A 23,359-nucleotide genomic window follows, 5' to 3' on the forward strand; every position below is an offset into this window, starting at 1 on the left:
GTAGTGCCGCTGCTTCGGGCGGGGGGCTCTGCTAGCGGGACCATGCTGCTGCGAACCGCTTGGAGGCGGGCGGCCGCGGCTGTGCGGGCCGCTCCGGGACCCAGGTCCGAGGCGCCCGCTCGGGGGCTGCGCCTGCGCGGTACGCTCCGGGCCCCACTCACCGCCACCCTCCCTACCAGCGCGGACCTTCCCCCTTGGCGTGGCGACGCACCGGAATATTACCGAATCTCCGTCTTCCGTCCTCTGCCCGGACCCCCTGACCCTGCTTCCTCGCTGCACTCCTCAAACTTTCTCAGGCCGGCCCTCAGTACGGCTGACTTCTCCGCGTCACCCTTCAGATTCTGCCCCACAGGCCCTCGGAGGCTTGGAGGCTCGGTCGGCCTTCAGATCTCTCCTGCACGACTTTTTGAGATGCTAGTCGCCCAGCCAGTCATCTTTGAAGGGGATCGTAGCTACTCCGTCTCCACACCCCTTCTAAATGGCTTTGCCCTTTTCGAACCCTCCCCACTCCCAACCAGGCAATTCGAATATTGACCCAGCATCCCCTTCCAAAAACATGGTCTCTCTCCCTTACCTCCTTTTACAGTTTGTTTAAGGTCGCTGATGTTTTGTTTCCTTTTCCATTGAGATGCAACCCCAGCATCCTTTTAGCTTATCTCACCTACATCCAACTTTCACCTGCTGTTTTGGATACCCTGTGGCCATAGTTGCGTTCTTCCACGCTTGGCCACTTCATACCTTTTTTTCTTTTTCTTTTTTTTTCTTTTTTCTTTTGGTCAGTTGTAGATAATGCCCCCCAGTCCGCTGTTCCCTCAGATACAGCCACTGCTCCGGAGGTGGAGTCAGTGCTGCGACCTCTGTATATGGACGTCCAAGCTACAACTCCTCTGGTAAGGATAGAGGGGCAGCTTTCCCCAAGGCTATTTATAACATGTTGCAGAAGTGACAATGCACATAAATGACTGGATCCTGCAGAAGTGAGAGACATTGAGAAGTGTGTGTTGGGAAAAGCAATGAGCCAGGAGGCAGGAGGCTTAATTTGTAATCCACTAAAAATGGCTCTGCTACTTACCAGCTATTGACCTTGGTGAGATCACTTCAATGTAGGCACTTTGGTAGTAGTTAAATGCATAGGCTCTGGAATTAGCTGGATTGCCACTTACTAATAACTGTGTGAATTTGGGCAAGTATTACGTGGGTTAAAAGACATAAAGCAGCCCTTTAAACAGAGCCTGGCACATGATAAGCACTTCGATATTAATGGAAGGTTTCATCAACATGTGGACTCTTGTCATGTCCTGGCCCTTGTAGATCACATTGCCTGGCAGGAATGGAAACATGCAGAAACATCTATCAGGACAAGGCAATGTTTGTAGATTACCTGAGGAGATGGTAGAAGAATCATCTGGTAGAATGATTTAAGATGGGTTGAGAGTGGGAGTATGTTAGGCTGATGTTTGTTTAGTACCTAAGGGGATAGAAGAATGAGGCTTTGTCTAAGCAGTGTCTGAAGGGTTGGGAGTGTGTTGAGGTAGGTTGGGCAAGTCTGAGGGGATGGAGTGGGGCTTGAGTTACCTATGGACTCAAGGACACTGATATATTCTGTTGTGCTCAGGACCCTCGGGTGTTGGATGCCATGCTCCCTTACCTGGTCAACTACTATGGAAACCCACACTCCCGGACACATGCTTATGGCTGGGAGAGTGAGGCAGCCATGGAACGTGCTCGCCAGGTTGGTATAGAAGACTCTAAGAGATTCTGATGTCAGAGGTTCAGTGGACTGTGGGAGGCATTTCCTTGGTAACTCTGGGTGGAGGTGGAAGTGGTTTGGGGCTCTTTCTGGAGGAGATTTAGCGAGCAGGCTCTTGGAGTCCCTCTGAAAGCATTTTATTAGTTTTTTTTTTTTTCAACGTTTTTTATTTATTTTGGGGACAGAGAGAGACAGAGCATGAACGGGGGAGGGGCAGAGAGAGAGGGAGACACAGAATCGGAAACAGGCTCCAGGCTCCGAGCCATCAGCCCAGAGCCCGACGCGGGGTTCGAACTCACGGACCGCGAGATCGTGACCTGGCTGAAGTCGGACGCTTAACCGACTGCGCCACCCAGGCGCCCCAGCATTTTATTAGTTTTTATTTTTCCTAACTAAATGATCTTTGGAATTTTATCTAGTTTCTCTAAACCTCAATTTCCTCACGTCGAAGTGGAGATTGTAATAGTTCCTGCTTGTTAGGATTATTGTGTGGTTAAATGAGATCTTGCTGGTGATGTGTTTATTAACACAATGCTACAATGCTTATACATACTAGGAGCTCAACAAGTGATTTTTAAGAAATCAGTATTATTATTATTTTGTGTTTTTTAAAGTTTATTTATTTATCTTTGAGAGAGAGAAAGAGAGCCTGTGCATGAGTGGAGGAGGGGCAGAGAAAGAGAGAGAGAATCCAAAGCAGGCTCCCTGCTCAGTGTGGAGCCCGACTCGGGCCTTGATCCCACAACCACAAGATCAGGATCTGAGCTGAAGTCAAGAGTTGGAAGCTTAACCCACTAAGCCATCCAGGCACCCCTATTATCATTTTTTATCAGATGTGAAAAGAGCCTCAGATCTGGGATGTAACTGAATCTACCCCTTTTCTGACCCTAGAGGGTGCAGAGCTTCTTGGACAGTTGATAGAATGTAGTGGCATACTTTTTGATCCAGAGCTCTGTCCCAGCTGTGTCTGCAGTTGCATTCTTGCCTGGGAGACTGGTGTTATTTATCTCTGTTTCTTGGTTTGCAGCAAGTAGCATCTCTGATTGGGGCTGATCCTCGTGAGATCATTTTCACCAGTGGCGCTACTGAATCTAACAACATAGCAATTAAGGTAAGAGAACCAGAGGGCATATCTGGGCTTTCCTGACTTGGGAGATGGTGTCCCTCCATCATCTGGACTCGTATATGTATTTCCCAGCCACCCATGCCTACCTTATTGTGAATAAAAGACACAGACAAACATGTGCTCTTTCTGATTTGTTGCTTCCTTCAACCCTTTGTGATCTACTCCATCGAAGTCTTTGCTTCTGTTGAACTGAGTTCATTGAGATAGTTGGGCATGAAAGGAGGTGGCTCTTTAGCCATTGACCACTGGTGTTTTGGATGGCAGCTACTTCAGGGAGTAGATAATGGTGACTCAGACTTTTTCCCATCCTTCTGATTTAGTCACAGAGAAGTCCAGCATCCACTTGCAGTTGGGAGTGCTTCTCTGCTTCTGGTTACCAGCTACACCCTTACATATGTGATTTGAGGGCTGCCTTCCTCTCAGCCTTCCCTTTTTTTTCTAATGAGATCTGTTTGCAACAGTTCTCTTCCCTCCCTCCCTTCCTACCTTTCTTAGATTTTATTTTTAAATAATCTCTACACCCAATGTGGGGCTCGAACTTACAACCCTGAGATCAAAAAATGCATGCTCCACTGACTGAGCCAGCCAGGTGTCCCTCCTGTTTATTTAGATGCTCCCATCTTGAAGTACTGGTTGCTATGCCTCTGCAGGCATTCACTTCATTGTGGTGTCTCTCCCAATCTGATGGGTCCCCCAACATGTGGTGATGGGGAACCAATCCATGGAAGCTGGTGGCATAGGCAGTGAAAGGATTCACCCAAGTCAGAACAAAGGAGATAGAAGGAGGCAGTGGGTGGGGGCTGTTTTTAAAGGGGGAAGGTGAGGAGCTAGGGGTGCTTATGCAATTTTCCCTTTTTTGGTAACTATGCGTTGTTGGAAGTAGCCCTTTTGTTAGTTAGGGCCTATGGATATTTCGAGGTGGGTCGCCTAATGGGCCTGTCTGTATTCAGCCAGGTGGTCACGGTGGGTCCTTTTGCCTGGATCAGGTTTCTATTGCTCAAGCCTGTTGTCTAAAAGAGGTCTCTTCATTCATCACCCATTCTGAGATCAGTCACTGTATCCTTGGGTTTGTGGTGCTAACAAAAGTAAAATTCAACTCTCAGTAGTCATGCTGGTGTTTCATATAACTTAATCATATTGGACTGGGCTTGGTTGCCAGGACCACTTGTGTAAATACCAAGGCTCTGAGAAAGTGTGGGCTACTGTAGGTTCAACTGTCTCCCCCACTTCTCACCTTTATCTCTCAACTGTGCTGCCAGTATTGGTTTTTCTGAGCTTAGATTGGGTGTAGGAGGCCTGGGACAGGCTCCAGAGTCATCAGTACTCTGCCTGATTCTGTTAGCAGGAAGGTGTCCTTCCTTTGGAATAGAGAAACCAGACCCAAAGTGGAGATCCTTCCAAAAATGGGGATGATTTCTGGAATGGGGAATATTTTTTAAAACTTTGAAAATGTTTGCTTTGAAAGTCTCTGCTGTTCCCAAACCTAGAGGTGAGGGATTGCTAAGAATAGTTGTGAGTTGTCCCCTTAGTCTCCTGAATAGGAGACTATTCTGTCTGTCTGTTTAGACAGAGGATTTGACACTGTGGGTAACAGATAGGAGAGTGGAAGGAGGTGGGGAACTTTTAAATGTTTTCCTTTTTATGTTCCTTATCCTCAAGAACATAGTTTTCATGTAGTTATAATTTTGGCTTAATTAGTTTTATATTCTGCTTTTAAGGTAGTATTCTATAAGCTTGTGGGGGTAATGGGGTTGCACATTTTATTTCCTTTAACTCCTTTTTTAAAATTTTTAAGTGTTTTTTAATTTATTTTTGAGAGAGAGAGAGAGACAGAGTGCGAGCAGGGGAGGGGCAGAGAGAGAGACACACACACACAGAATCCAAAGCAGGCTCCCGGCTCTGGGCTGTCTGCACAGAGCCCAATGCAGGATTTGAACTCATGAAATGTGAGATCATGACCTGAGCCAAAGTCGGACGCTTAACCGACTGAGCCACTAGGCACCCCTCCTTTCACTTTTTTTTTAATGTTTGTTTATTTATTTATTTATTTATTTAAATTTTTTTTAATGTTTATTTATTTTTGAGACAGAGAGAGACACAGCATGAACAGGGGAGGGTCAGAGAGAGAGGGAGACACAGAATCTGAAACAGGCTCCGGGCTCTGAGCTGTCAGCACAGAGCCCAATGCGGGGCTCGAACCCACGGACCGTGAGATCATGACCTGGGCTGAAGTCGGACGCTCAACCGACTGAGCCACCCAGGCACCCCTGTTTATTTATTTTTGAGACAGAGCACAAGCTGGGGAGGGACAGAGAGAGGGAGAGGAAGACCCAGAATCTGAAGCAGGCTCCAGGCTCCAAACTGTCAGCATAGAGCCTGACACAGAGATCGAATCCATGACCTGTGAAATCATGACCTGAGCCAAAGTCAGATGGACACTCAACTGACTGAACCACCCACGGGCCTCTCCTTAACTTTTAAAGGTAATCTGTGCAGGGATGCCCCTGGCTGGCTCAGTCCTTAGAGCATGCAACTCTTGATCGTGGGGTCATGAGTTCAAGCCCCACATTGGATGTGGAGGTAAAATAAGTAAATAAATACATCTTAAAAAAATAAAAATAAAAAAATAAAGGTAATCAGTGTATATGTGATGAGATTTTTTAACCCTGTAGAAAAGTTTAACATAAAGTATCTAGAGCCTGGGCGGCTCAGTCACTTAAGCATCTGTAACTCTTGATTTCAGCTTAGGTTGGGATTGAGTGCCTGTTGGCTCTGTGCTGAGCATGGAGCCTGCTTAGGATTCTCTCTCTCTGTGTCTGAAAAATAAATAAACATTAGAAAATAATTTAAAAAGAAATAATAATTTAAAAAAAGTGTAAGTCTTCCTCTTCTTTCCCTCTTATTCTGGCCCTGAATCCTGTTCTGCAAAGTTAATTCTAAACTAATTCTGTTTAGTATTGTTCCAAGAAAAAGAATTATACCTACATATATTGTATGTTAATATTTAATAATTTAATCATTATCCATACATGTAATTTTAATATTTTCACAAACTGTAGCATGCCATATTTATTCTTCTGTAACCATTTTTTTAAACAAATTGAGCTTTTTTTTTTTTTTTTTTACAAATTGAGCTTTTATGCTCTTTTAAAAATTTATTTTTTAATGTTTATTTATTTTTGAAAGACAGAGTGCAAGTGGGGGAGGGGCAGAGAAAGAGGGAGACACAGAATTTGAAGCAGGCTCCAGGCCCCAAGCTGTCAGCATAGAGCCTCATGTGGGGCGTGAACTCATGGACTGTGAGATCATGACCTGAGCCAAAATCAGATGCTTAACTGACTAAGCCACCCAGGTGCCCTCTTCTGTAACCATTTTTAAAAAATATTTATTTTGTGAGAGAGAGTGAGCATGTGCAAGTGAGTGAGGGGCAGAGAGAGAGAAAGAGGGAGAGAGAATCTCAGCCCAGAGCCCGATGTGGGGCTCCATCTAATGAACCATGAGATCATGACCTGAACCAAAGTCAAGAGTCTGACACTCAACCAACTGAGCCTCCCAAGCACCCTTATTCTTTTGTAACTATTGATAACATACCCTATGTTCTTCCATTTCAAACTCCATAATTTTTGATATAACTACATTCTTTTTCATGGAGTTGTGTTATCATAGTTTACTATTCACTACTTTATTGTTGGATGTGTTTAATTTTTCCATTTTTTTAAAGATTGTAAATATGAGAACATATTTCATCTTTATGGCTTGATCTGTCTTTTGAAATATTCCCCTAAGGTAAATTTCCAAAAGAGGAATCACAGTTAAAGAGTGTGAATACAGCTTTTAAGACATCTTTCTAAATGATTTTCTGAAAAGATTGTAGCATAAATACTGCCATTAGCAAGGAATGAGTTCATGAGTTTCACTTTTACACTGACAGCTTTGGGTATCAGTATCAACATATTTGCATGTTTTGCTATTTAAGGAGAAATAAAGAGAGGGGCTTTTTCCTGGGATGTGAGGAAATCTACCAGGGGTATATTTTCTTTTTAAAATTTTTTTTAACGTTTATTCATTTTTTGATAGAGCATGAGTGGGGGAGGGGCAGAGAGAGAGGGAGACACATAATCCGAAGCAAGCTCCAGGCTCTGAACTGACAGCACAGAGCCCAACACGGGGCTCGAACTCACGGACCATGAGATCATGACCTGAGCTGAAGTTGGACGCTTAACTGACTGAGCCACCCAGGTGCCCCAACCTGTGGTATATTTTCTCCCTGTGGTATAATAAATATATTTGATCTTTGTTCTGTTCCTGGCACAGAGCCTCAAAAATCCTTGGAGTTTCCTGAATAATAGAAATGTCTTTTGTTATTTATTACAAACCCCTTTGGACCATAATCTAACGTTACAGTAACGAAGTGACTCATGGTGGCCCCTTAGTTGCAAAGGACAGGCTGCCGCTCCAGAAGGACAAAGCATGTGATTAGAGGATTGGAACTTTCAGCTCTACTTCCCTCAGGGCAAGAGAGGGGGACTCGAGATTGAGTTCAGTCCTGTGGCCAGTGATTTAATCAGTCATGTCTCTGTAACAAAACCCCCATAAAAACTCTGGACAATGAGGCTCGGAGGATCTTCCAGGTTGGTGAACTCATGGATGTGCTGGGCAGGTGGCATGCCTGGATTTACAAAGACAGGGCATGGAAACTTTGTGCCCTTCCCCTCCTCAGACCTCGCCTATGCATCTCTTCCATTTGTCTGTTCCTGAATTATATCCTTTATAATAAAACTCTAATAGTGTAGTGCTTTCAGTGAGTTCTGGGAGTCATTCTGGTGAATTATTGAACCTTAGGGGGCTGTGGGAACTCCTGAATTTGTAGCCAGCTAGGCAAAAGTCCTGGGGAGTGGCTTGTGACACCTGGGCCTTGTGGCTGACATCTGAAGTGGGGTTAGTCTTGTGGACGTGAGTCCCTTCATCTGTGGGGTTTGCACTAACTTAGGGTAGTTAGTGTCAGAATTAAGTTGAATTGTAGGATATATACTTGGTGTCACAGAGTTAATGTTGGAGCACAGAACCCTTGCCTACTTTTTCTTTCAAGTGGGATTGAAGTGCTTGCTGTCTCTCTGAGCATATTCTCCTTCGTTTCACCACCACCAATCTCTAGGGGGTGGCCAGGTTCTATAGGTCACGGAAAAAACACTTGATCACCACTCAGACAGAGCACAAATGTGTCTTGGACTCCTGCCGTTCACTGGAAGCTGAGGGCTTTCAGGTCACATACCTCCCGGTGAAGAAGAGTGGGATCATCGACCTGAAGGTAGGAGTGGCTACTGGCAGAAGGGGCAACATAGGAGGGGCTTGGTTTCAGCCTGTAAATTTGTGTTTCTAGCCTCAGTCAGAGCTTGAAGGACTAGACCTAATGGTGAGGGGGAACTTAGAGAAATAGGCCTGGGAGAGAAACTGAGCATATGTTTCCCCTTGAGTGTGTATTGTCTTCCTTTTCTCTGGAGGATTTGTTTCTCAGCTTTGTCAGTGCTTCCTGGTTTATATGAGGACCACTGGGTGTCTGTGCAGGATGCCAGGGACTCAACACTCACCATGGCAAAGCTCTGGCCTCCTCCTTCCCTGTGCTTAGTTTCTCATCCCTCTAAAGAAGAGCTGTAGTTTTTGTGAAGAATATTTCCCTTTGTGGCCCATATCCTTATATGTACATTTTGGGTAGTGAGTTCATGCATCTTGTCTACCAGATTTTGGATACCAGCATCCCTAGTCAAATCCTAAGATACAGTTTGTGGACAGAGTCCTGTCATATGCAAGTAGAGATAGTTTCATTTCTTTGTTGCCAACCTGGATGCCTTTTTTTCTTCATGCCCAGTTGCCCTGGCAAAACTTACTAGTACAAAGTTGAATAGAAGTGGTGAGAACAGGGGCGCCTGGGTGGCGCAGTCGGTTAAGCGTCCGACTTCAGCCAGGTCACAATCTCGCGGTCCGTGAGTTCGAGCCCCGCGTCAGGCTCCGGGCTGATGGCTCGGAGCCTGGAGCCTGTTTCCGATTCTGTGTCTCCCTCTCACTCTGCCCCTCCCCCGTTCATGCTCTGTCTCTCTCTGTCCCAAAAATAAATAAACATAAAAAAAAAAAAAAAAAAAAAAAAAAAAGAAGTGGTGAGAACAGACACCCTGTTTTGCTCCTGATCTTGGATGAAAGCTTTGCCCATAAATATGATGTTAACTTTGGATTTTTCATAGTTGCTCTTGCATAAATGTCCTTTGTTAGACTGAAGAAGTTCTCTTCCAAGTTTTTTGATTTTGTTATTGTTGGTGTTGTTATCATGAAAGCATTTTGGTTTTATGAGTTTTTTTTGGTGCTTATTGAGGTAGTCATATGTTTTTTTTCTCTATTAATATGGTGTATACATTGATAGGTTGCTGGATTTGGTTTCCTAGTATTTTGTTAAAGATTTTTGTATATCTATATTCATTAGGGATATTGATCTGTAGTTGTGTGATATCTTTGTCTAGTTTTGATATCAGGGTAATACTGGTCTCAGAATAGACATGTTGGTTCTAACCTACTGTTTCAGTATTGATGACCACTGCACCCTTCATACAACCCTCCATTTCAGCCACACTGCCTGCACAACTCCCTGATATGCCCTGGTCAGTCCTGCTGTGGGCCTGTTCTCACATATCCCCTCACCTTTGATCTGTTGTCCTTTTCTTTGCACATACCTTAATTTTCTCCCTCTTTTAAAAAAGTTAGCTCAAGCTCACTTCTTTGCTGAGGTCTTTTTGGATGCTCCAACCCCTTTAAATATGTTTTTGTTTTTGTTTTTTTCCAAATTCCTTAAATTCCTTAATGGCTTTTTACTTCTGTGCTCTGTTGTATGTTTATGCCTATCTCTCCACTAGATTAAGTCTCTTGAATGCTAGGAGCACTTTTTTTCTGCCTTTTATTTCTCATAATACTTCACATGTGTCTTTTTCCACCTCATAGTATTTATTATGCCTTAGCGTCTGGCACTAGGGACACAAGGATTAACAAGACAAGCTCAGTCCCTGCCTTCAGGGAGCTTACATTCTAGTGAAGAGGACAGTTAACATAGAAACAAATGAAATAATTACAAATTGGGATAACTGCTATGAAGGAAGCAAACAAGAAACTGAGAGACACATGACATTGAGAACTTCTATTAGACCAGTGTCAGGGAAAGAAGGATGTTGGTAGGCTGATTAATAATTCCTTTCAGATAACATTTTAGTCAGATGAGGTCCCTGCCTCAGTGCTGTTACCAGTAACCTTGTTTTTTGCTACTTACTTTAGTTGTTTGCAGCTTACTCTGACCACCTTACATAGGAAAGGCTGTCCCTTTTTTAATTAAACTTGTAATTTTTAATAAAGATAGTTTTTATTATTATTTTTTTTTATTTTAGAGAGAGAGAGCACAAATGGGGGAGAGGGGCAAAGGGAGAGAGAGAATCTCAAGTAGGTTCCACCCTCAGCACAGAGTCTGATGTGGGGCTCGATCCCACAATTCTGGGATCATGACCTCAGCTGAAATACAGAGCCAGATGCTCAGCTGGCTGAGCCACCCAGGCTATTTTTATTTATTTATTTATTTATTTATTTATTTATTTATTTATTTATTTATTTAGAGAGAGAGAGAGAGAGAGAGAGGGGTGGAAGGTAATGACAGAAGGAAAGGGAGAGAGAGAATCTTAAGCAGGCTCCACTCCTGGGGTAGAGGAGGACACAGGTCTTGCCCCTAAACTTTTTAAATAATTGTAGATTCACATGTGGTTTTAAGAAATAATACAATGAGATCTCATGTACCCTTTACCCAGTTTCCCCCATGATAATATCTTGCAAAAGTATAATCCAGTATCCAACCAGGTGTTAAAAATAAGCCCATCGACTCTATCAAAGGAGGGATGCAGAGACTCAGAGCACAGTGATGTGAGGCTTTTATCAGTGTTCTTCCAAGAGCGGGTATCTGATGGACAGTCATACTTAGGGCAGTTACAGCAGACAATTTATCTCCTAGCATGCAAGTCCCTCCCCTGGTTTCTCATTAGCTGAATACTACAGAGGTTACTGCCTTATCTGGACATTGCCTATGCACACATAAGGCAAAAAGTAGTCTGGTTGCAACAAATGTACATTCCCTGAGGTGACGCAGAGACTTTCAGTCCCTCCTCCCTTTGTTCTTTGGTGCATACTCATTGCAAAGCCCGCAAAAATAAGCCCACGAAACAGAGAGGGGAAGAAGAACCAGAAAGTGAAGTGTCTAAAGGTTTGGGACTCCATTGTGGAGGGGTGGGTTTCGTATATTTCCAGTGTGTTGTAATCCTGTTGTTAATTAGATAGCAGAACTTTTATTTGGCATTTCTGAAAATGAATCATCTCCCTTATTTCTCACACAGGATAATGACTTGGATAGAGTCTGCCAATCTTGTTCTCATTTCCCCAGTTTCACTTGTGCTTATTCGTCATGTGTAGGTTTGTGTAACTACCATCACTGTCAAATTATAGTTTCCTCACTGCAGTGATGCTTCATGTTCTGTTAAAACCACTAATTTGATCTCCATTTCTTTAATTTGTCATTTCAATAATGTTACATAAATGGAATCATAAAGTATGTAACCTTTCGGGACTGGCTTTTTTCACTTAGGGTAAGTCTCGCAAGCCATTTAGTTTGTTACGTGTCTCAGTAGTTTGTTCCTTTCTATCAGTAGGTCGTATTCCATGGTATGGAGGCACCAGTTTGTTTAGCCAGTCACCCATTGAAGGACATCTGGGTTGTTTCTGGGTTTTGGCTGTTATGCCGAAAGCTGGTATGAACATTTATGTATAGGTTTTTCGTGTGAATCTGTTTTCATTTCCCTGAGATAAATGTGCAACAGTGCAATTACTACATCATAGGTAATCTCATGTTTAGTTTTATAAGAGGCAAAAACTGCCAGACTGTTTTCCGGTATGGCTGTATCATTTTACGTTTGTATTAGTAGTAATAACCAAGTGTTTCAATGATGTAGTTTCTTTGAATCCTTGCCAGCATTGTGTTGTCACTATTTTTTTTTTTAACCACTCTGATAGGTGTTTAGTAAAAGGCCCCGTTTTAAGACTGAGCTTGCCCGTGTTCTGAGTTAGGGAGGATTTTGTTGGTACTATATAGTCTTCTTGCTCCTGATACTCTTAGGAACTAGAGGCTGCCATCCAGCCAGATACCAGCCTGGTCTCAGTCATGACTGTGAACAATGAGATTGGAGTGAAGCAGCCCATTGCAGAAATAGGTGAGTATCTTGGATGGACCTTGATGCTTGCCCACCACTGGGATCCATCTGAGGAGCAGGAGTGGTCTCCTGGGAGTGGGAGGGAGATCAAGGGAAAGGGAGTTTCAGTTCCTTGTTTAAAGACCTATTGTATATGGCATAGCCAGTATTTGAATCCAGGTCTAATATCCTTTATGTTCTTTTCATTTAACTGCAGTTGGTGCCGAAACAAAACACTACCGTTTTTTTCTCTTCCTCTTTCACCTTTGTTACTTTAGAACATCTTGTTATTGTGCTCACTTAGAGTCAGAGACTCACTGTAACTCCTAGGACACATTAGGAAAAGATCTGCTAATCTTTGCTTCCTGGAAATTAAAAAGGATGTAAAAGTCAATTTGATGTATTGAAAGACCAGTGTTAACAAGGTAGGAAGAGTTTTATGCATCAGGATATCAGGCATGTTTTGATTTGGTGATTTGTACTTGCCCTTATTTAATCAAGGAAGCTAGCTGAGAATGACAGAGTGAGAGGGAGAGAGGGAAAGAGAGAGGAAGAGAAAGAGAGAAGTTATTTACTATATGGCTAGAGGCTAATGCCAGATGCAGTTTTGCTTTAGAACTCATGGTACATTGTTGGATCACTGCCAGGTGACTTCCCAGCATTGTGCTATGATTTCCCCTTTGTTGTTTCCTCAGGACAGATTTGCAGTTCCAGAAGGGTATATTTCCATACCGATGCAGCCCAGGCTGTTGGAAAAATCCCACTTGACGTCAATGACATGAAAATTGATCTCATGAGCATCAGTGGTCATAAAATCTATGGTCCCAAAGGTACCAGCCCCTCCTTGAGTTCCTTTGCTCAGACCTCCTATTAAAACCCTAGATAGATGTTCCTTGAACTCATTTGGAATTACCATTGCTGTCAGAGGAAGTTGTACATTCATAGTGCTTTGCAGAATGCAGAATGCAGAATTGCTAATGCAAGTGTCCTTTAACAATAACCAAGAATGCTTGCCTATTTGTAGACTCTTGCAGCTAACTGTGTATAGCAGTCTATTGTTGCATGGTCTCTTTAGAAAATCCTTAGAAGGCAAGTAGTTTAATTTGGTTGAGGAACAAAGGGTTTTGTCATATCAAATTAAGCTAAATAAGTCCAGCTGTCTTGTCTTCCCCACTGTGATAGCAATGTTGTTTGAGTCCTTTATTCCCTATGTGTTTCTGTAGCCTGAGGAAGATTGCACTTTTATATCTCTTGGTATTTATTACTTTTTTTATTTTTTATTTTTTTTTAATGTTTGTTTATTTTTAAGAGAGAGAGGGAGAGAGAGAGCCGGGGAGGGGCAGAGAGAGAGGGAGACACAAAATCTGAAGTAGGCTCCAGGCTCTGAGCTGTCAGCACAGAGCCTGACGCTGGGCTCAAACTCACAAACCACAAGATCATGACCTGAGCCAAAGTCGGACACTCAGCTGACTGAGCCACCCAGGCGCCCCTCTTGGTGTTTATTCCTAGATTTAATAGTCTGTATTCCTGTTAGCCTCTCAAGATTGTGTTTCCTTTGGTCCTATTGGCCTAGGAATGTTTCCTAGCTAGAATTCTGTCTTGTCACTCCAATCTTTGGGAAGAGACTTTTGTTTTCTATTTTATGGAGGTAGCCATAAAAACAAACAACAACTCCTCTGTCTCTGGGGTGAGGGCCTATGGGGGTTGATAATGCTGGTACACATTCTGTGTACACCCTGAGCTGCACACCCTGAGGAAAAAGCTGTGATAGCTCCTGGAAGTATGTAAGATACCTTCTTTTCAAGGTTCCCAGAGGTTATAAAGAGTGTTTTTGTGAGCTATTATTGAAAAAAAAAATTTTTTTAACGTTTATTTATTTTTTGAGAGAGAGCATGAGCGGGGGAGGGGCAGAGCGAGAGGGAGACACAGAATCCGAAGCAGGCTCCAGGCTCTGAGTTGTCAGCACAGAGCCCGACGTGGGGCTCAAACTCACAAACTGAGATCATGACTTAAGCCGAAGTCGGACACTTAACCAACTGAGCCACCCGGGCGTCCCTTGTGAGCTATTATTTATTTATTTTTTAAGTTTATTTATTTTGAGAGAGAGAGAGAGAGAGAGAGCTTGTGAATGAGCTTGCACAGGAGTGGGAGAGGGGCAGATAGAGAATCCCAAGCAGGCTCCCTTCTGTCAGCACCCAGCTTTAGTGGGCTCCTGAGATCATGACCTCATGAGGTCATGACTTGTGAGGAAATCAAGAGTTAGTTGGGCGCTCAACCGACTGAGCCACCCAGTCGCCTTTTGAGCTATTATTTTAAAAGCACAACAGGTTGGGGCACGTTGAGCGTCCAGCTTTGGCTCAGGCCGTGATTTCACGGTTTGTGAGTTCTAGCCCTGCATGGGGCTCACTGCTGTCAGCGCAGAGCCTGCTTCAGACCCTGTGTCCACTTCCCCTTTCTCTGCCCCTCTCCTGCTTGTGCATATGTGCACACTCACTCTCTCTCTCTCTCTCTCTCAAAAAGAAATAAACATTATAAAAAGTAATAAAAAGTATAACAGGCATTCTATCTTTTATTAAAATAGATAGATAGCCAATAGTTGCCTTTATTGGCTTTTATTGTAGATGTATCTATTTTGACAAAACCAACTGAGCAGAAGCTCTGATCAGCAATTAAATGTGTAGAGGTCTCTCACTACCCAAACTTATGCTTTCAGAAAGAAGGGGACTCAGTTGATTTAGATAACATTATGTCCTTCACTATGCAGACGGGGGTCTGTGCATATGCTCTCTGAACTTGGGAACCACAGAGATTCACATAGTAAGGATATTTGAATTTGATGAGGAAATGAAATATTTCTTGATTAAGTATCATTTGTTACATAAGTTATTTCAAAACTAGGGTCCTTGGTAATAAATTTGGGAAGTACTGCCTTAGTTTTGATAGTACCTACAATCTCTGCCTAAGGAATTGTTCTTTGTGGAAGAAGATGAACTTTACCGAGTGGCCACTCTGTTTAAAACCTTTGACTACTTTGTGAGTATCTTTGCACATTCATGCTCATATTTGGCATGAAATTCCTGTAAGTGGGTTTGATGGCTATTAAGTTACATACATTTTTTTAATGTCTATTTATTTTTGAGATAGCATGCACATGCAGGGGAGGGGCAGAGAGAGAGGGGAACAGGAGATCCAAAGTGGGCTCTATGCTGACAGCAGAGCAGGGCTCAAACCCACGAACCAGGAGATCATGACTTGAGCCAAAGTTGGATGTCTAACCAACTGAGCTACCCAGGTGCCCCTTAAGTTACATAAATTTTTAAGCTTTGATACACTGGGAGATTGTACTAATTTTTAATTCTATTCTGATCTATCCCTGTATTTTCCTCAAAGTTTTTTTCTTTTTTTTAAGATTTTATTTTTAAGTACTCTGTATACCCAGCGTGGGCTCAAATTTGAACATACCCTAGATCGAGACTCGTATGCTCCACTGACTGAGCCAGCCATGCCCCCACCTGCTTTTTAACAATTTTATTCTATTTAGACAAGGTAGTATATTTACAAAGTTCTAAATTCAAAAGCTACAAAAAAGTACAAAGCCAGAAAGTCTCTCACTTCTGTCTACCACTCATGCATGCTAGGGAGGGGCAGAGAGAGGGAGAGAGAGAATTCCAAGCAGGCTCTGTGCTGTCAGTGTGAAGCCCAACATGGGGCACGAACTCATGAACCCTGAGATCATGACCTGAGCCAAAATCATGAGTCAGAGGCTTAACCAACTGAGCCACCCAGGCACCAACCCCCCCCCCTTTTTTTAAGTAAAGTACAAATTTTATTCAGATTTCACCAGTTTTCCAACAGTGTATCTTGGAGATTTTAAAGTGGCAATACAAAAGGAGCTTCCTTTTTGTTTTATATACCAACTTTGTAATCCATTGTGTTGACGGTATCATAATTTATTTGCCCATTGCCTTGATGATGAATATGTGAGTTGTTTTCTGGTATTTTGCTATTATGACTAATGCTGTATTTCATGATGTTATTTCAGACATGCATAGGGAGCTACTTGAAACCATTCGGTCATGACTCCTGGTAGTTATCTCATGATGTTAAATAATTTTGATAAATATCATGCTTTTACTTCTATTTCTCCTTTTCCTCCAACTTTTTTTATTTTGAAAAATTTCAAGCTTACGGAAAAGTTGAAAGAATATTTTGACCGCTTTTGAAAGTGAGATTTTGTTTCATCTGCCTTTTTCTTTTTTTCTCTTTTGTAACAAACTTTGTTTCCCAGGGGTTGGTGCCATCTACATTCGCCGCCGACCCCGTGTACGTGTGGAGGCCCTGCAGAGTGGAGGGGGGCAGGAGCGGGGTATGCGGTCTGGGACAGTGCCCACACCCTTGGTGGTGGGGCTGGGGGCCGCATGTGAGGTGGCACAGCAAGAGATGGAGGTATGGGGAGAGCAGTTCCCTTCCTCAACTTCTTCCCCTGTGCTGGGTCTCCACTTAGAGGGTTCTCAGCACAACTGAGTCAGACTTCTGCCGGAAGAGGAGGTTTAAGAAATCCATCCTTGTCCCAGTGCTGCTGACATCTTGTTCGGAGGGAGGTGTTATGGGCTCCAAAATCCAGGCCTTTTCAGAAATTATTGGCTCACTTATTGATAGCTTATTGGAACCATGTGTCCAGTTATTGAGCACCTTTGCATGCCAGGTGCTGTGCTCAGTGCTGGGGATACAGTGGTCTCCATGAGTAACACAGGATGATAGGTGGGTCTGATGCATAGTCACTTCTGGGCACTGGAATAGGACTCCTTGTCTTGTGTATTTCTGAGCTGCTAATGGTCACTATGCTTAGTCCTCCCTTGCCTGCTCCTCAGTATGACCATAAGTGGATCTCAAAGTTAGCAGAGCGACTGACAAAGAAAATAATGAATAGCCTTCCCGATGTGGTGATGAATGGGGACCCTGAGCACCATTACCCAGGTATGGACATGCCCTTTCTATCTCCATTCTGGAAGAGCCTGAGACTTTGCAACTCCTCTCACAGTGATTCTCTCTCCAGGCTGTATCAACCTCTCCTTTGCATACGTGGAAGGGGAGAGTCTGCTGATGGCACTCAAGGATGTTGCCTTATCCTCGGGGAGGTGAGTTGGACTGGATAGACAGGAAGGGTTCATCAGCCTGGCCTCTAAGTGGTATAAGACATTATTAGGCTTCCTAGTGTGGAGATGTCAGGCACAAGAGCTCCTGGTCATCTTGTAAGTGCCTGTTTTTTAGCTGGCTTGGCACTCGCTGTAGTTCGTGATCTTAGGAGGGCTTCCTGGGGTAGGACTTTGTGCCTTTTGTGGTCCCAGGAGATGCATGCATCTGATCTAATGTTATACTAGCAGTTCTGTTGCAGAACCCCAGAATTGAAGGATGTTCCAAAGGCCACCAAGGGTTTAGCTGCCATCTAGGCTGGTACTGATGGTGTGTTCAACCATAGGAGAGTGAGCACCTGGTTCTCTGCTGCCTGTGGTTGTCAGTCCCAGTTTATGTGGTATCATGCTCTGTCATGCTTTGGGAGTGTCCATGCTGAAGGGTCAGAGGAGCTAGGGTCACATCCCAGAAAGTGCAGGCAGCATTGGGCCCTTTAGCTCTACCAGATTAGAATGTCTCTTGTATCTCCATATAATGACTTCAGGGACCTGGGGTGGGAGCAAGATGAGAGATTTGTGGCTAAAAGCAGATGCTGATGATGAATTGAGCAAGATTCCTTGTCTTTCTTCTCAGTGCCTGCACGTCTGCATCCCTGGAGCCCTCTTATGTCCTTCGAGCAATTGGCACTGATGAGGATTTAGCTCACTCTTCTATCAGGTCAGTCTGTTGAGCTGCAACATTTATGAAACCATCCTCTTTTGTATTCTTCACTTCCTGTTATAGTCTCCTCATACTTGTTTTTCTTATCCCTTCTTGATTCTTCTTGAAAGTTCCTAGAGCAGCAATTCTCAGAGCTCATTGAGTATCCTCTGGAAGTTTGTGAAAGTTGAAGATTTCTTTTATTTATTTATTTTTTCAGTTTGTAATAATTTATTTTTATTTATTTATTTTTTGACTTTTATTTATTTTTTTAATTTACATCCAAGTTAGTTAGCATATAGGAAAGTTGAAGATTTCTGAGTCTCACACTCAGAGATTCTGACTCACTAGGACTGGAAGAGAAATAGGAAACGTCTCGGTGACTCTAATATGGGTGATCCACAAACCCTGTTCTGAGAAACTCTGACCATGTTCTTTTCCCATGTTTTTTGTGGAATAGATTTTCATTGAGTATTTGCTGAATGAATTTACCCTGGTGCCAGAGTTCAGATGTGGAGCTCTTCTCTTATGCCTTTTTTCAGGTTTGGCATTGGCCGTTTCACTACAGAGGAGGAAGTAGACTATACAGTGGAAAAGTGCATTCACCATGTGAAGCGTCTTCGAGAAATGAGGTATGCACTATGCCCCAGAGACTCTGTGGAAGAAATTGAAGTGCTGACCCTTCTCTTGCTCTCAGGCTATGTGTTCACACTGACAGAAACCAGCCTTTGAGAACACATGGATCTTAGGATTTAGAAGTTCCACAAAATTGGGGCTGCTGGCTGGCTCAGTTGGTAGAACATGTGACTCTTGATCTTGGGGTTGTGAGTTCAAGCCCCACGTTGGGTGTAGAGCTTACTTAAAAAAAAAAAAAAAAAAAAAAAAAAAGTTCCACAAAGCAAGAAGGTGAATCTCCTTGGCTACTTGTTTTCAGAATATGACAAAGTACTTTTAAAAACTAAAGAACTGGGGTGCCTGCATGGCTCAGTTGGTTAAGCATCCGAATCTTGATTGAGGCTCAGGTCATGATCTTGTGGTTCATGAGAATCGAGCCCTGCATCAGGCTTTGCACTATTAGTATGGAGCCTCCTTGGGATTCTCTCTCTCCCTCTCTTTCTGCCCCTACTCCTGTGTGTGCCTTTCTCTATCAAAATAAATAAACATTAAAAAAAAAACAAACAACTACATAAATTCAGATGTTTTTCATTACTATAGTATTAATAGTTGTTATTGCAGCAATATCAATACAAAATTAGGGATTTGTAGACTAACTAGAAAAAAATCTCCCTTTAAGATAGAGATTCTTACTTTGGGTTCTGCGACTAGACTTCAGGAGGTATATGATAGCCCTGAAATTGTATGGTAAGTGTTGTTTTGTTGTGCATTTTCTTTGAAAGAAAGTCCATAGTTTTCATCAAATTCTCAAAGATTAAGAACTACTACTCAGAGTGTTCTTTGTAAAAGTCTTTATAAGTAAGGTCAAGAGATGCTTTGTCAGCCAGCTGCTACTAGGGCTTCCCTTAGTAGCCATAGAGCTCCACTTCTTCCTGGAGACATTGAGGCCTCTGGATTTTTTCAGAGCTCTGTCCTGGTTAAATTCAACTTTCAAGATTCTCTTGGTCTAGTTATTGAGAGTGAGACAGTTCAGATATATACTCTTCTTCCTTTGACAAACTTTCTGAGGCCTTTCTGGGCTCTCGATTTTCCTTCCCAGGGTCTAGTTGTATTGCTTAAATATCTACTGCTTCCTTAATTTTCTTAGGCTCAAGATTCCTCCTTGGCTTGATTTTTTGGTACTCTGGCACACTCAAAGGGCATTTCTACTAGACCATGCCGCAAAGCCTTATTCTTCTTATCTGTGTGGCTTCAGCATCTTCCCCCTATTCCTTGTGACCTTTACAAACTGAATTGAACCCAGTTTCATTAGCCCTCAGCTAAAGCTTTATTTTGTTTTAATTTATTTTATTTTAGAGAGAGCACGAGGAGGGGAGAGGGGCAAAGGGAGAGAGGGAGAGAATCTCAAGCAGCTCCGTGCTCAGTGCGGAGCCTATGTAGGGCTCAGTCTCACGACTGTGAGATCATGACCTGAACCAAAATCAAGTCGGACACTTAACCAGCTGAGACACCCAAGCACCCCTAAAGCTTTATTTTGTGAGTCTATGACAATAAGAGACCTCTAAAAAGAAAAGACAGGGGCATTTGGGTGGCTCAGTCGGTTAAGTGTCGGACTTTGGCTCAGGTCATGATCTCATAGTTCATGAGTTCAAGCCCCGCGTCGGACTCTGTGCTGACAGCTCAGAGCCTGGAGCCTGCTTCAGATTCTGTGTCTCCTTCTCTCTCTGCCCTTCCCCCACTTGTGCTCTGTCTCTCTCTCTCTCTCTCTCAAAAATAAATAAACATTAAAAAAAAAAAGACAGGAAGGAGGTGGCTAACTTTAAGGAGCCATGAAAAATGTCATACATAGAAAGGCATGCTGGGAATGCATGGTGTAAAGGAGAGGGATAAGTCAAGAACAGAATGAAATTGCATAGAAAAAAAGTAACTGGGGAAATACAAACCACACATTGCATGGTCAAAATACATTGAAGTAACATCTGGTCTGGGAATATTGTCTAAGGCATTCAAGCTGAAGGGAATCAGAGCTTAGTAGTTATTTCTCAGCAGTAGTTCTTGTATGAGATGGAATGCTCAGGTCTAAGATCCAAGAGTTACTTTTGAATTGGAATCACAGTCAAACTCTGGGAAGATGAGGCTGGTAGGAATTGGATAAGAGTGCTATATACCCAGATAAATTAAGGCTAAGCTCTAGCCCCACCTGAGAAATAGAGTAAAACCCAGAAAGAAGTATTGAAAAGTGGTCCATGTGTGGTGGGGATGAATAGAGAGGCTGAAACTTGCTTACACAGGTCCTAAGGGTCTTGGTTCCACCAGGGAGACTGTGTCCATAGTCTCTCATGAATGGGATGAGAGCTTCTTGAATGTGGCCACAACCTGATGCCATTGGCTTGGCCCCTCTGGAGCTGAGCCTAGGGTACCCAGTTATTGTTTGCTGGCAGCTGTGGAGATGTTAGAGCTGACAAAGATTTAGAGAGAGCTGGGAAAGACTTGCTAACCACTACGTTGGGTCTGTCAGGGCAAGGAAGTGGAGAGACAAGAAGAGATGGAGACAAGTCAGGGCTCAGGGGTCAGAGACCAATGTTGGCTATTTCCTATCTAAGCCCCAACTCACTCAGTTTCTCTTTTCTTTGGCAGCCCTCTCTGGGAGATGGTACAGGATGGCATTGACCTCAAGAGCATCAAGTGGACACAACACTAGAAGAGTAGGCCTCTGACTTTGTGCTGACCTGGCTTCTGCCTCACCAACCCATGCTCACCTGGGTATCTTGTTACACCCAGTGGGCGCTTCATGTTCAAACCACAATTGGTGTAGCCCAGTTGACTTCAGCATTTGTCCACCTCCAAGATAGAAACAACAAGAAAACTATCTTTCCTGAGCCTCAGCTCCTTTGTTGGAGAACACTCAACATTTCTCTTCAGGAGTCCTTCTCTGGTCTTACAGTGAATGGATATTCTTGGTGGGGAGAGCCAGAGGAACTGGAAGAAGTTTCTTTGTTCAGGGGCCTCAGTGATCTATGTGGACTTTTGAATGTTGCTTACTACTGCTCAGCAAGACTGACTCCTTCAGGAGCAAGCATAATCAACTATTTACTTTCTTTTTTGGTCCCAAAGGCCACCTCTTCATGTTGTAGACTGAACAGCAAGTTTCTTAGAAGGCTTGTCTCCTGTTCTTGTCCTTCATTTCTTTTGACCTAATGAAGCTAAAAATATCTATATGCCTCTATCTACTCTTCTAATAATTTATGTTTCTTTTTTAAAAATTGTTAATTTGCAGATTAGAGAAATAAAATAACCTTCCTCTATTTAATTTGTGACTTTATGAAAGTCTCAGGGAAAATTCCATGCTGTGCTTGGGAATCATGGAGCAGACTACCACTCCACTTGATTTCCATAGATGACTGTCTGCTTGTATAGCTCTTCATTCATCAGTTATTTGAGTGGCTGTCAGGAGCCTAACATTCTTCTGAGTATTGGACCAAAAGACCCTGCCCTCATTGAGCTTTCATTCTAGTAGAGAAACAAAAAATAGATAAACAAATAAAGCTATTATTGATTGTGATGGGTGCTATAGAAGAAATATAATGGTAAGAGGAAATAACAGGGAGAAACTACTATGCTAGGTATGCTAGGAAACCTTTTTTAAGGAGTGTTACTTAAGCAAAAACCTGATTTCCAGCCATGAAAGAACTAGATATGAATGAGAAATTAGAAGCAACTGGAAGAGCAAAGGGCCTGAAGTATGAAAAAGCATGATGTGTTTGAGAAACCTGTAGAGGGCAAATGCAGTTTCCATCTGTGGGTCTGACACTGTAGGTGGATAGTTACCAGCACTAAAAAATCAAGAGAAAAAATAGATAACATTGGCATATTTTAAGTATTTTTTTGTTTTTTACTTTTTAAAAAAAGTTTATTTATTTTTAAGTAATCTCTATACCCATGTGGGGCTAGAAATACAACCCGGAGATCAATAGTCTCATGCTCATGACTGAGCCAGCCTGGTAACCCTTAAGTATTTTATTTATATTATATATTTGAATGTGTATACCTGGTTGCAAATGTATTATGTAAGTGATGGTCAAAAAAGTTTGAAAGCTACTAGCTAGAAGTATGGTAAATACAGGTAGACAGGTGGAGGAAAATTTTAAATAAATTTTTCACTATGAATAATTTCTTTAAAGTTTATTTATTTTGAGAGAGAGCACTCAAACGAAGGAGAGGCAGAGAGAGAGAGAATCCCAAGCAGGCTTCGCACTGTCAGCACAAAGCCTGACACATGGCTCAATCTCACAAACTGTGAGATCTTGACCCAGGCCAAAATGAAGAGTCTGGTGCTTAAGTGATTGAGCTACCCAGGAGACACTATTTTGAATAGTTTTAGATTTAGAGAAAGTTTGCAAAGATAGTACAGTTAGATGTCCATTACCCAATATCCTCTAATTTTAACATCTAGTATAAAACTTGGCATATTTGTCAAAACTAAGGGATTATTAACATCTGTACATTACTATTAACTACACTTCAGATTTTATTCCGATTTCACCAACTTTCCCACTAATGCCCTATTTCTATTCCAGAAACCAATCCTGGATACCAAATTGCACTTAGTAGGTTTCATTTTTCAACGTTTTTTGCTTTTTTTAAATTTTTATTTATTTTTGGGACAGAGAGAGACAGAGCATGAACGGGGCAGGGGCAGAGAGAGAGGGAGACACAGAATCGGAAACAGGCTCCAGGCTCCGAGCCATCAGCCCAGAACCTGAGGCGGGGCTCGAA

The 23,359-nt window shown here is 42.7% G+C and overlaps 1 protein-coding gene across 4 annotated transcripts; it reads left to right on the forward strand.

Moving 5' to 3' along the window:
• Positions 1 to 10: 10 nt before the first annotated feature.
• Positions 11 to 21,905, forward strand: NFS1 (NFS1 cysteine desulfurase). 4 transcript variants are annotated; one of them, XM_030309696.1, is made up of 13 exons: positions 11 to 139; positions 781 to 890; positions 1,616 to 1,732; positions 2,778 to 2,861; positions 8,032 to 8,184; positions 12,064 to 12,157; positions 12,832 to 12,966; positions 16,425 to 16,582; positions 17,008 to 17,113; positions 17,193 to 17,274; positions 17,903 to 17,986; positions 18,511 to 18,600; positions 21,221 to 21,905. In XM_030309696.1, the coding sequence occupies exons 1-13, from the start codon at positions 43 to 45 to the stop codon at positions 21,282 to 21,284; spliced, it is 1,374 nt and encodes a 457-aa protein (XP_030165556.1). In that variant the 5' UTR covers positions 11 to 42; the 3' UTR covers positions 21,285 to 21,905. The 4 variants fall into 4 exon arrangements, with proteins under 4 accessions (XP_030165556.1, XP_030165557.1, XP_030165558.1 ...); XM_030309697.1 differs by having other exon boundaries at positions 16,425 to 16,459; XM_030309698.1 differs by lacking the exon at positions 8,032 to 8,184.
• Positions 21,906 to 23,359: the final 1,454 nt, after the last annotated feature.

The sequence above is a fragment of the Lynx canadensis genome, chromosome A3, assembly GCF_007474595.2.
Source record: "Lynx canadensis isolate LIC74 chromosome A3, mLynCan4.pri.v2, whole genome shotgun sequence".
Lineage (NCBI taxonomy): Eukaryota > Metazoa > Chordata > Mammalia > Carnivora > Felidae > Lynx > Lynx canadensis.